This window comes from Peromyscus californicus, unplaced genomic scaffold (genome assembly GCF_007827085.1).
Source record: "Peromyscus californicus insignis strain IS unplaced genomic scaffold, ASM782708v3 Scaffold_4__1_contigs__length_199733344, whole genome shotgun sequence".
In the NCBI taxonomy this organism is placed as follows: Eukaryota; Metazoa; Chordata; class Mammalia; order Rodentia; family Cricetidae; genus Peromyscus; species Peromyscus californicus.
This window is the reverse complement of record NW_026294562.1, coordinates 56204392-56218345: the sequence shown is the minus strand read 5'-3', so window position 1 is coordinate 56218345 and position 13954 is coordinate 56204392. Positions and strand designations below refer to the sequence as shown.

At 42.2% G+C, this 13954-nt stretch overlaps 1 protein-coding gene across 1 annotated transcript in view; it reads right to left on the bottom strand.

Moving 5' to 3' along the window:
- CUNH11orf80 (chromosome unknown C11orf80 homolog) overlaps window positions 1–13954 on the bottom strand; it is a 104519-nt gene that overhangs the window by 20598 nt on the left and 69967 nt on the right. The window contains exons 7-11 of the mRNA XM_052760104.1: window positions 12726–12781; window positions 12153–12224; window positions 11391–11585; window positions 5953–6101; window positions 2808–2954 (exon numbers count right to left, since the gene is read on the bottom strand). Of these exons, the coding sequence (XP_052616064.1) occupies window positions 2808–2954; window positions 5953–6101; window positions 11391–11585; window positions 12153–12224; window positions 12726–12781 (619 nt within the window). The remainder of the gene's footprint in view (window positions 1–2807; window positions 2955–5952; window positions 6102–11390; window positions 11586–12152; window positions 12225–12725; window positions 12782–13954) is intronic.

Here is a 13954-nt window from a genome sequence, read left to right as displayed (position 1 = left end):
GGCCAGCCGACTGATTTTTTTTTAAAGACACATGAACACAGACTAATTCTGCACAATCTGTTGCCTAAAGCACAGAGCTCTGGAGAAGGCACTCAAGGAGGTGAGGAAGGTCGGGGAAAGACAGGTCAACTCACCCTTGCTGTCTCTCCCCGTGTCTCCTGAAGAGGGTTTTAAGACACCTGCTCTAGTCACTATGCAGCAGTTTTTAAACATTTATTATTTTCTTAAGATTCAAAACTTCATGTTTATCTATATCTATGCATGCATGCATAAATGTATACACACATGCCTCCAGGTGCCCACAGAGGCCAGAAGAGGGTGTCAGATCCCCCTCCTGGAACTTGAGACACAGGCAGTTATAAGCCACTTTACACAGGTGCTGGGGACCAAACTCTCCCCAAACTCTCCTCTGCAAGAGCAGTACTTGCTCTTAACCACAAAGCTATCTCTTCAGCCCTAGCAGTGATTTTCGTTTTGAGACAGGGTCTCACTATGTAACTCAGGCTAGCCTGGAACTGGCTGTGTAGAGCAGGATGGCTTCAAACTCAGTGATCTGCCTGCTTGTCTCCTAAATGTTGGGATTAAAAATGTATGCCACACACTGGGTGATGGTATTGCAAAACTTTAGTCCTAACACTAGGGTAGGGGAGCAGTGGCAGGCAGATCTCTGAGTTCAAGGCCAGCCTGGTCTACAGAGTGAGTTCCAGGACAGCAAGGGCTACAGAGAGAAACCCTGTCTTGAAAAAAAAAAGAAAATAATAATAAAACAAAACAAAAAAGCTTGTGCCAGCACACCTGGATTTTTATTTATTTTATTATTGTTTTTTAGCAGTGAATTTTTAAGGTTTTTTTTTTTTTTTTTTTTTTTTTTTTTTTTTTTTTTTTTTTTTTTTTTTTTTTTGCTGTTGTTCTTGTTTCGAGACAGGGTCTCTCTGTGTAGTCCTGGCTGTCCTGGAACTCACTCTACAGACCAGGCTGGCCTTGAACTCATGGAGACCTGCCTGCCTCTCCCTCCCGAGTGCTGGAGTAAAAGTGTGTGCCACCACTGCCTAGCAGCAGTGAATTTTTAAATCTAAAACTGAGTACAACTAGTGGGAAGTTGCAAGCCTGTAGAGATATGCTATACAGAGGTGTATAAATTATCCCGGTACAACAAAAATGATAACTCACACTGTTTTCAAAGCGTCTGAGTTCTTTGGGTATGTTCAATAGGACTTGGAACATGGTGTCAAACTCAAATTATCCTCTGGCAAGCATTTTAAAAATGCCAGAAAGTAACAGATCTTAAGTCTCGGGCGGGCATTTAGCCTCTGAAGGGCCTTTGATATCTCCTAGTTTAACAACTCATGTTAAAGATTGAAAAGGGAGGCTCAGATGATTTATGTGACTTGATTTTCAAACGTCTCTGAGGAAGCTGGAATCAGAGCGCACAGGTAAACCACCTGGAAGTCCTCTCCACTGTGGCCCTCATCAGTTTGTCCGCGTGTGCACACACCCCAGAATCCTCACCAAACTCCCCTCACCCGAACTTCACAAACCCAGGCCTCTTTTCTTTCCCATTCTCTTGTTCTTAATCAATGAGGCAGGGGCACCAAAGAACACTGCCATCTCAGAGTTGACAGCCTGAGCCCAGGAAAGCAGTGCTTCCTCCTCAGGGTGTGCACACACCAGGAAAGCAGGAAGAGGCTTGGAAGGCAGGCAGACAGCAGGAAGAATCGATCTCAGATCTGACAGCCACATATAATCGGCACCACTGACAGCACTCTGACTGCATTATAAGCAGTCTTGCTTCACCCATGATGCAGTGGGAACTAATACCACACCACAGGAACACAACGAGGGCAGAGCCCGCCATAGCTCACGGAGAAAGGAGGCGTACAGATCTTTCCTGAAGCATGTCTCGGTGCCATTTCTTGTAACTTTCCTCAGTTTAGGAATGTGTTATCAACTCTTAAAACTTACTTCCCAGGAGGCTGGAGAGATGGCTCAGTGGTTAAGAGCATTGGCTGTTTTCTTCCAGAAGACCTGGGTTCAATCCCCAGCACCCACATAGCGGCTCACAACTGTCCGTAATTTCAGTTCCAGGGGACCCAGCACCTTTTCACAGACTCATCAACGCAAATAAATAAGTCATTAAAAAAAAAAAAACACCTTACTTCCCAGGGGCTCCTTGGATTAAAGCATGTGATTAAAACATGCAAAGGCTTCCAAATTTTACCACATCTGAGGATCACTTGAGAATCAAGTCATGGAAATATATGTTTCAATCATTCTAGATTTTTATAATATACAGCAAAAATAATAAATTAATTTGACCCAGGAAGCTGTACATCTTCAAAAAACCTAGGTGATTCAGATATTTGTTTTGTGGCCCACAAACTAAAAGCACCACATTACCCATAAGGAGGAGAACCTTTCTGATAACAGGTTACTGTGCACCTAATAGACACATGCCAAAGCACCCCTAACTGCACTTACACAAAAACAGGCTTCTTCCCTTGACTCCATCTAGAAAGGCAGTGATAATTCTTTTTTTCCCCCCCGAGACAGGGTTTCTCTGTGTAGTTTTGGTGCCTGTCCTGGATCTCGCTCTGTAGACCAGGCTGGCCTTGAACTCAGAGAGCCACCTGGCTCTGCCTCCTCAGTGCTGGGAATAAAGGTGTGCAGCACCACTGCCGGCTGATAAATCTTTACAGATTACACAAATACCCAATTTAGGCAGATACATGCATTATGCATATAGCCCTTTCTTTATCCACTTAGCACTTGGCACACCCAACCTGGCCGATGCATTTTTCTACACATACCCCAGATCTCCACTTGCTGGACTGGGAATCCACTGTGGAAATCTACAAATAGGAAAAGTAGCAGAACCGGTCCCTGTGAGTCCATAACCTGAGACTGATTCCCCTCACTGGATTCCACTTGGTAACACACATCTGGAAGCACCAAATCTAAATAAAAAGATGAGAAATTTGTAAGGTAAGCCCTTAGACACTAAGTGACCAGAACCTTATCCTGACCAAGAAGGAACTACTAGGTCTAAATTCAAACACTCAGTTCCTCTCTTGAATATGCTCCTCCACCCACATTGTGGAAACAAAATACTAATGAGTTATATGAAAAACATTAAAATAGCCATGTATGTAAAATACAAAGGAAATAGCACCCTTGTGCACTTGCTTTGGAAGCATTACATAATAAATTCATTTATTTCTTGTGTAACTTTTTTTTTTTGAGAAAGGGTCTCACTATGTAGTGCTGGTTGGCCTGAAACTTGATATGTAAACCAGGCTGGGTTTGAACTCAGAGTATTCACCTACCTCTGCCTCCAAAGTGTTGGGATTAATGGTATGGACCACCACACCTGGCCTTCTTGTGGACTGTTCTTAAAATAATTTATTTAACTTTATTTTTTGTGCATTGATGTGAGGGTGTCAGGTCCCCTGGAACCAGAGTTGCAGACAGCTGTGAGCTGCCATGTGGGTGTTGGGATTTGAACTCGGGTCCTCTGGAAGAGTAGCTAGTGCTTTTAACCTCAGAGCCATCTATCCAGCTCAAATTTTTTAAAAAATTTTATTTTATATATCAGTACTCTACTTGTATGTATGCATATGTACCACATATGTACAATGCCTGTAGAGATCAGAAGAGGGTGTCAGATCCTTTGGAACTGGAGTGACAGGCAGTTGTGAGCTACCATGTGGGTGCTAAGAACTGAATCTGAGTCCTCCTCAAGAGCAGCAAACACTACTCTTCACTAGTCCCTTCTCTAGTCCCTTCCTGTGGACCTTTCTAAGGTAGGTGTGGCTAGTAAGAGTCAGAGATCAGCATCAAACTTGAGTAATGATAGTCCAGGTAACTTGTGCTACATGCCAGGTGCCATGTTAAATTCTTTGTATGTCCTTTCTCAAGATTTAGACTTCATAACACTCAAGTAAGACCTATTGTTATGACCTTTTACAAGTGAGAAAAGAGGCACAGTCTGGTTAAATGCTTTGTCCAATATGAGCTTGTGAATGGTAGAACTGAGTGGTAGATCTAGCCAGATCAACTCAAAATCTGTGTTCCTAAGTACTAGTCACACCCTTTAAGGTTCCATAAGGGTTGTCCCAAACCCAGATCCACAGTGGAAAGTATCTCCTGTGGATCCTAGTTCTGTCCTTTAAGAACTGAAGGAGAGAGCATGGTGTAGCAGCACGCACCTATATTAGTACTTGGGAAACCAAGTACCAGTACAGGGAGGACTACAGCAAGTTGAGGACAGCCTAGGCTATACAATTAGACAGTGTGTGACCCTGTCTCAAATAGCAAAAAAGAAATGAATGTGAGAAACAAGGGGAGTTTTCTGTATTTATTCATTCACAAAGTTAACTGACCAAAGTTAAGACACAGTGAACTGTAGAAACAATTGAAACCAGTAAAGTCTAAGAATGAGAGAAAGGGGCAAAGAGATGATGAGGCTGGGGCTGTAGCTCAGTTGGTAGAGTGCTGCCTAGCATACATGAACCTCTGAGTTCATCCCCAGCACTGTATAAGTCAGGCCTAGTGACACATGCCTGTAACCCAGCACTTAAGAGGCAGAAGCAGAAGGATTAGAAGTTCAAGGTCATTCTTGGCTTCACATCAAATTGGAGGCCAACATGGGCTACAATAAAATTCAATCTCAGTTGTTTTTAAAAGTAAGATCCCAGAAATCCAGTTAAGTCTCCCTTCTAGTCAAGACCCATGACACTCTACTTGTTAAGACTACATACTTCCAGAGACTGTCCAAGGATGCTTCCTCTCATCCCACCCTCTGGGATGGGATGTGTTCTCAAGGACACAAGGACCCTTCTCTGGAGGCTGATTTCTTAGATACCCTCAAGATGCTGCCTTATCCCAAGATGCAGCAATCTTTTCATGCTAGTGAAAATTCTAGAACGTCCCTTTCTCTACTGGCCATTTTCCATAGGGCTCAAATACTCAAACTCAGAACCGTAAACCTCCAAGACCTTCACCATGGTTGCAGTTGTATTTATTGATCCAGTCATTAACCATTCACTTTCTAATAAGTATGCTAACTGTCTTATGTGTATGTGTTTGTGCATCCATGTGCCATGGTGCATGTGTGGAAGTCAGAAGACAACTTGTAAGATAGATCTCTCCTTCTACCTTGTGGATCCCAGGGATAAAATTCAGGTCGTTAGGGCTTGATAGCAGGTACCTCTGAGCCATCTTGCTGGTCCTAACTTTTCAACATTTAGTACAACTTACCCAAAATTAACATGGTTAGACCCTACATGAGTACCACAGCCAGCTTTCTAGGTTTAATGTTATTAAAGCTGGTATTTGTGTTGCATTTAATTTCTTCTAAGTAGTTTTCTGTGCACTAACACTCATTTAAATAGGAATCATTTCTCTTCCACATACAGAAGAGTCTTTGTTCCCTCATCTACTGTTCTAAAGCTTCCAAATTGACAGATGAAAGTACAACATTTGTCCAAGAAGAGCCCTAGGAAAAGCATGAGAAAGAGAGGTACCAGCGGAAGTGAGAAAGTGTCAACTCCATGACAAAGCAGGATCTCACTGAGCTGTGTGTGGGACACACTGCCTTGTTCTAAGTGGACTCTTAAATGTGGTCAGATCCCCATTCTCTTGTCAACCAACATATTATTAGGTCCTGTTTTCACAGACATCTTCTTATATATTCATTTCTCTAATTCTTTGGGTTTCTAAATTTTTAAAAATAATTTATTTTTATTTTATTCACATTGGTGTTTTGCCTGCAGTTATGTCTGTATGAGGGCATCAGATCCCCTGGAACAGGAGTTACAGACATCTGTGAGCTGCCATGTGGGTGCTGGGAATTGAACCTGGGTCCTCTGGAAGAGCAGCTGGTGCTCTTAACCGCTGAGCCATCTCTCCAGCCCCCTGGGTTTCTAAATTTTGGTGCAAAATGTAGATACATACCTGTATCCAAATTGAGATCCAAAGTGGGTACCATAAACAAATTGTGTTTCTTCCAGTCAATGAAATAAGAGGTATCTCTGAAGACAGTGGTACTTGGCTGCTCCTGATCTGATATCAGAGGTAGACCCAAAGGTCCATACAGAAATATGTTTAGCTGCTAAAGAAAACTGTCAAACTTTTCTTACAACTCTGTACTCATATAAAACAAACTTACATACTGGCCTGCTCACACTCCCAGGAATATACACATATGCTATACAATTGCATATTTAGCTTTCCCACAACAAAGACAGGTATGATGCACGGGAGATCTACCAGAATCCTCAGACTCACCTTTGTAGGGTATTAATGAGTGACAATTTATTGATTCATCTTATTCATCTGATCATAAATTTGAGTGGCACTACAAGCTAAACACAATGCTAGGATCTGGAGGTATGAAGATGAGTAACTAGATTCAGTATCTGTGCTCAAGTTTTACCACATTTTAGTATGGTAGACACTTAAAACCTAGTAAATTTCAGTATGAGGTAGTGCATGCTTGGGTAGAACTGCATATAAAGGGGTATTTTCTAGAAAAGAATTGAGTGCATTTGGATTGAGAGAAACCTCCTCTTACTTTATCCAACCCTATTTCTCACCAAGACAAAGGCCTGGAAATAATCACTCCTCTCTGGACTATTAGCTTTTTGTTTTGTTTGGTTTGGTTTTTTTGTTTGTTTTGCTTTGTTTTTTTTTTTTTTTTTTTTTTTTTTTTTTGGTTTTTCGAGACAGGGTTTCTCTGTGTAGTTTTGGGGCCTGCCCTAGATCTTGCTCTGTAGATCAGGCTGACCTCAAACTCACAGAGATCCACCTGGCTCTGGCTCTGTCTCCCAAGTGCTGGGATTAAAGGCGTAAACCACCACCTCGGCAACTTTTGCTTTCTTATGCTTATGCCCTGAATAGGGTTTCTCAATATGTATCAGCACTTGACACCTGGAGGCAGATTTTCCTTGTTGGGGAGGGGCTGTTTATATACTATAGAACGAAATGTTTTAGAAGGTCACAGAACGGGCTGGAGAGATGGCTCAGAGGTTAGGAGCACTGGCTGCTCTTCCAGAGGTCCTGAGTTCAATTCCCAGCAACCACATGGTGGCTCACAACCATCTATAAGGAGATCTGGTGCCCTCTTCTGGCCTGCAAGCATACATGCAGGCAGAACACTGTATACATAATAAGTCAATCAATCAAAAAAAAAAAAAAAGAACTTAGAACAATAAAAAAAAAGTAACAGAACAAAGGGAGGCTGAACTCTCAAAGTCTCCTTCACAGGCCTCAGCAGGCATTAGCATAGGAACTGAGGCCACCACACTCATTGTCCAGGGTCAGAGGATCTTTGAGTTGCTTCACATACAATGTGAAGAATTTAAAAAAATAGAGTGTCTAGAATTCAAGCATATGGTTGTCTTATGATTGGGTATGTTTTCTGCATATCCCTAGCTGTCCTAGAATTCGTTCTGTAGACCAGGCTGGCCTTCAACTCAGAAATCTGCCTGCCTCCACCTCCTGAGAGCTGGGATTAGAGGCATGCACCATCACTGCTCAGCTGGTGCTTTACTTTTAAAAATCATTTTCATTTTATTTGTATGGGTGTTTTGTCTGCATGCTGTTTGGCTCATGCATGAAGTGCCTGTAAAGGCCAGAAAGGGCATCAGGTCCCCTGGAACTGGAGTTACAGACAGTAGTGCACTGCTATGTGGGAGCTGGGAATTGAACTCTGGAAAAACTGCCAGTGTTCTTAACCACTAAGCCATCTCTCAAGCCCTACCTTCCTTTAAGGTAGGGTTTCATGTAGCTAGGCTGGCTTCAAGCTATGTATGTAGCCAAGGATGGCCTTGAACTTTTGATCCTGTATTCACCTCCTGAGTGCTGAGATTACAGGTATGCTCAGTTTATGTAGTACGGAAGTCCAAATGCAGGGCTCTGAGCACACTAGTTAAGCACTCTACCGACTGAACTATATTACTAGCCCTTAATTGGACACTTAAAACCATTTACATTTAATATGAATACAGCCATGGTATTAAATCCCCTTGTTATATGTTTTCCATTTGTTCTCTTTACTATTTTTGGACTCTATTTTGGATTGAGTATTCTATCTCTGTTTTGACACATTAGTTATGACTCATTGCTTTAGGCTTTAAATTTTTTTTTTTTTTTTGGTTTTTCGAGACAGGGTTTCTCTGTGTAGCTTTGCAACTTTCATGGAACTCGCTTTGGAGACCAGGCTGGCCTTGAACTCACAGAGATCCGCCTGGCTCTGCCTCCCAAGTGCTGGGATTAAAGGCGTGCGCCACCACCGCCTGGCTAGGCTTTAAAATTTTAACAGGAGTCAACAGTTGACATATATAGAAGAATCCAACAATACACTTCCATTTCTTCCTGATTGGCTCACGTTATTGTTGTCAAGTAAGATTTGGAGGAGGACCAAGATATATTATATACATGCATGAAATTGTCAAAGAGTACTTTGTCTTTTGGTTTTTCGAGACAGGGTTTCTCTGTGTAGCACAGGCTATCCTGGAATTTATTCTGTGCTGGCCTAGAACTCACAGAGATCTGCCCACCTCCGCCTCCTGAGTGCTGGGATCAAAGGTATACATCACCACCACCCAGCTAAAAAATACAAATTTTAAAGGATTTCCTTAAGCATTTTTATAATACTGCTTGTTAGTGAATTCTTGACTCTTTTGAATGCCTGAAAAAGTCTTAACCTTGAATTCATTGGTTTTTGTTCGGAGGCGGGAGGGTTCTGGGGGGAGGTTCTCACCTGTATCCCAGGCATTTTCCAGCTTCAGGATCCCATGTTCTGGAATTATAGGAATAAACCCTCGGTACCAGCCCTTGTCGTCTTCACTTTGTGTGTTTGTGTGTGCATGTGGAGGTCAGAGGACAACTTGGCTGTCCTTCTTCAGATACCATCCATCCTATTTTGAGACGGTGTCTCTCTTGCCTCAAATTTGTCAATTAAGTGAGGCTGGACAGCTAGTGAGCCCCAAGGATCCACCCATTATTCGGAAAACTCCAATCTGATGCCATGAAATATGAATTTTTCCATTTAGCCTGATAGGGATGGAAACTGTCTTGGCTTTGTGTGGGCCAGCTCTGGCCTATGGAGCTCTGAATCTGTGCATTTCTCTTCCATTTTCTTATAAGTTCTAGCTTCCTGGCTCTCAAATCATCTCATCTCAGATCCACCAGACTCTAGGTGAGTGTCCCTGCTTGCTCCACAGCCTAGAGATTCTCTCTGGCAGTCTGGCAAGGCAATCTAAGTTTTCTCTTTAGAACACTGTTCTACACAATGTGTTATATAACAACCTTATTATTTGGCTTGACAAAAGAGTGGTCATCTACTTTGGGTTGAACAATTTTTTCACTCATAATTTTGGGGTTCTGTTTTCTAGGGTCATTGAGGAGGTCACACTGGGATTAAAATAATGGTAATGGAGAAAGGACAGCATTTACTTTTATCATGAAAATTAGCTGATAGGAAAACAGACAGCAAAGCTTAGGTCTTTCCACATCTCAGCTGCTTATTGATGTGTCCTTTGCCTTACAGAAACTTTTCAATTTCATGAGGTCCCATTTATTAATTTCAACCTTTGTGCCTATGCTATTGGTGTTCTGTTCAGGAAGCTGTCTCCTGTGCCAATATGTTCGAGATTATTTCCCCCTTTCTCTTCTAACAGGTTCAGTGTATCTGGATTTATGTTGAGGTCTTTGATCCACTTGGACTTGAGTTTTATGCAGGGTGATAAATATGGATCAGTTTGCATTCTTCTACATGCCAACATCCAGTTAGACCAGCACCATTGTTGAAAATGCTTTCTTTTTTCCATTGTATAATATTGGCGTATTTGTCAAAAATCAGGTGTCCATAAGTGTTTGGATTTATGTCTGGATCGTCAATGAAGTGAGAAACAAAGGGCTGACTGTAAAGCACGGTGGGAGACTGGCGAGGCACAAAGGAGGCGAGGAAAAATCAAAAACATTTACCTGCTTTGTGAATAACATTAAACACCTATGGTTTGCAATGATAAGTTAAAATATTATTGTTAATCAGTCCTGGTGGTGGTGATGTACACCTCTAATCCCGGCACTTGGGAAGAAGAGGCAGGTGGATCTCTGTGAGTTAAAGGCCAGCCTAGTCTACAGAACAAGTTCCAGGACAGCCTAAGCTACATAGAGAAACCTTGTCTCAAAAAATACGTATATATTGACAATATTTCACTTGTCAAGTCACTGAAAGCATATAATGTCTGATGGTGCCAATTTGACTATCTGCACATGGAAGGTAACCTGGGAAGCTGCACACCACCACAAAATTGAAGCCATTCATGCCTATACAACACACACACACACACACACACACACACACACACACACACACACACACACACACGTTTATTTTGTGTGGTATTGCAACATGATGTGGTCATCTACAAAATTCCCATTTTACAAAAACAAAAACTTAAAACTCATGATGTTTTAAGTAAGTTTACAACTTTGTGCTAGGCCACATTCATAGCTATCCTGGGCCACATGACATTACAGTCATGAGATGGACATTCCTGTGTGAGGAGCTTCATATGGATTATAGTTCTCCATCATTGCAGGAGAAAAATCAATCCACGAGATACTTTCATCTTTACTTTAAAGCTGAGGAAGCAAGAGCTAGGCTGGTTAAACCAGTTGCTTCTAGGGAACAGCATTGACACCCCCATGTCCCAGTCTCAACAAGACACTATAGAACATTTACTCATGGGATAAACCAGGGGTGGTGGCTCACATCTATAATCCTAGCACTTGGGAGATGGAGGCAGAGGATTGTAAGTCTAAGGGAATCCAAAGCTAGTGAGTTTGAATCCAGCCTGGCATATAAGAGATCCCATCTTAAAAACAAACAAATAAACAAAACCACTCCTGCTCCAGGCTCTCAACTTCAGTATTGAACACTGGTTTCCTTACATTAAGTTCTTCAAGCGTTAACTCTTGCCTTTCTACACACGTAGTGTGAACTCAGGACTTACTGGCTCTTATTCCACTTCACTCACTTGCTTGGTAATCACTACTTTTCTCCTACAGCACTCTGAACAGGCTCTTGCCAAATCCTTCAGTGTTTTCCCACCATAGAGAACGCAGGTCACATTACTTAGTAAGGAATACAAGACCCAACACATTAGACTCCAACCATTTTTTTCTGGTGTCATCTCTGCCTTTCACTATCTGTTGTTGTATTCAGTATTCAAATACTGCAAGCCTAGCATTCACACTGGGTTATACTTTTATACAGTCATACAGGGTTACAGATACATAACTCATATATAAAGACTTGCCTAAAATTAGAATTAAAAACTCATCTTCAAAGGCAATTGGATAGAACCTGTCCAAAGGATATGGAAACTGAAGAAATCCTGTTCAGTTGGCTGGAGAAGCCCTTGGGGCTGGGGCACAGAGCAGCAACTGGAGTCAGTGTCAGTCTGCCCACCGAGCCCATGTCGGCCATGCTGTCAGGGACGGACAGCACTGCTGGATGTCCGAGCACAGGGTGGATTCTGCTGCAGTGTGACCCACTGGAACTCAACTTTGGCTTACTATTAAAAAACATACAAGACAAATTTGACTTTTTTCTTCAAGAAATTATTTAATATTCCTTAACTGCTCAGTATACACATAGCCATATGGCCCACCACATTATCTTATCTGCATAAGATCAGAGAAATTGGCATTCCAAAGACTATATCATGGCTCCTGCTTTTGTTGTCTCTCATGATAGTTTTTGTCCTCAAATCGTATTTTCTCCATTACAATTATACTCTATGGTTCTAAGCATATGTTTGCAAAATCATTCAAAGATCAGTATTGTGTGTGACAACTGTGAGCAAATGGCCTAACACTGGCCCCGTGACACCTCAGAATCTGCTTCTGGGCACACTACTTTCCTGTGTAGGTCAGAGGCTACTGTCAGGTATGAACAATGAGAAGAATTAGGCTCTCATCCTCTCCAACAAAGAAGGTAGTTGATTTGTTCCCCCCACAGGCACACAGGTCTCTTCTAAACAAAAGAAATACAAGAAAAGAAGAGAGGAGGGGGATTGGAGGGGAGGAGAAAGGGAGAGAAGAGGAAAGGAAAAGGCAAGGAGGCCATTTCTAGCTTCTACCTCACATAATGCTGAAAGCCCACAGCAAGCGTGATGCCATTGGACAGTCTCAAAGTCGGTTCGTTTTCTGCCCTGCAAAACAAAACAAAGTCAACTCTCCAATCAGTCTCTAGTTGGCTCATGACTACTACCACCCAGAGATCACTGGAATTCAGCAACCAAAAACCAAAAGGAAAACCACAACTTTTTTTTTTTTTTTAGGTTTTTCGAGACAGGGTTTCTCTGTGCAGCTTTGCGCCTTTCCTGGATCTCACTCTCTGGACCAGGCTGGCCTCGAACTCACAAAGATCCACCTGCCTCTGCCTCCCAAGTGCTGGGATTAAAGGCGTGCGCCACCACCGCCCGGCAGAAAACCACAACTTTTAAGCCCATTCCCCTCAGTGAAAGGGAGAAACATGTAAGGTTAGGAGGAACATATTTATTTGTTAAAAGCTAATATAGAATAAGAAAATGTGAGGGTTTCAGGATTAGTTTCAAAGAGTTTTTGGACTAAGAAATCAAACTGTAAACCTGTTGTAAACACAGGGCAATCATGCTTAAAAATCATTCAAAGGGATAAAATCATTTACAGACCCAAAGATCTCTGCAGAATGGATCCCATTCACCGTTAAACTGAAATTAAACTTGAGCTGCAAAACAACAAATGAAGGGTAAGATTTCATACTAGTCAGGACAGCGATTTAAAAAAAAACATCCACACACAGAGTAGTAGAAGCTACAAGAGAAGTGTTGCTGTTCCCACACCCAACCTGCAGGACCAAAATAGGCCTCAGTGGAGTGCAGGGATCCCAGGGAACCACCAGAAAAGGATTGAAAACCTCCCCTCCCCCACAGGCCAGAACCCACTAACACTGAAGCTTTGGCGACCAAAGTCCCCACAGCACTACACAGAACCTTCGAGAGTCAGAGGGAATCTGAGAACTTCATTTTCAACTCAGCACAGTTGTGCAAGCAATTCACTCCACAGACTCTTATTTCTTACTTTCTGTTATTTCTCACACTTGCATGTATGTCTCGGGATGGTTTTGCTCTTGTTTGTATTGTTCAGTTTGGTTTCAGGACTGTTCATGGGTCTCAATCAGTTTACCCCGAGGCATACTTTACTATGCTCTTCACCTGCATCTCTTATGCCGACCCCCGCTTATTTCTCTTCCTCTCACCCTTATCTTCTCATTGCACATCTTAACTGTAATCTCCCAGATCTACAAGCCCAACTTCCCCCTCCCAGCTTCTTTACCTACATCAACTATTTTCAAAGTCTCATCCTTAATTCTGATCCTTTCCCACTTTCCTTCTCTCCTACTTATAATCTTTTGAAAATTGACTTTAAAATTTTTAATGATTTGTATATGTTCATATTGGTGCAGTGACACCAGAGGCCAGAGAGGGTGTCAGATCCCCTGGGGCTGGTTACAGGTAGTTAGGAGCCACTTGATATGAGTGCTGGAAACTGAACTCAGGTCCTCTTGCAAAAGCTCATACTGCTCACCGTTTCACAAAAGATTAGAAGTGGGAGGGAAAACAATGTGTGCTTAACCATGGAGCAATCTCTCTTGCTCCCAACTCATTTTATTGACTAAAATCTGAGTAGAATCCATACTATTCTTGGTTGTTTATCTCTACCAATTATGAAGTAAGGGGCCACTGTTGTTAACTGGCTAGAATGGCATTTGCACAGCAGTATAAAGCAGCTGAGCTGTGGTTGCTCTTCCAGCTAATATCCTAAGAATATAGAACTCATGCCAGGCACCCCTGAGCTACTGGACTAGGTATTATTCCCTGAAGTACATATTGAACTCTAT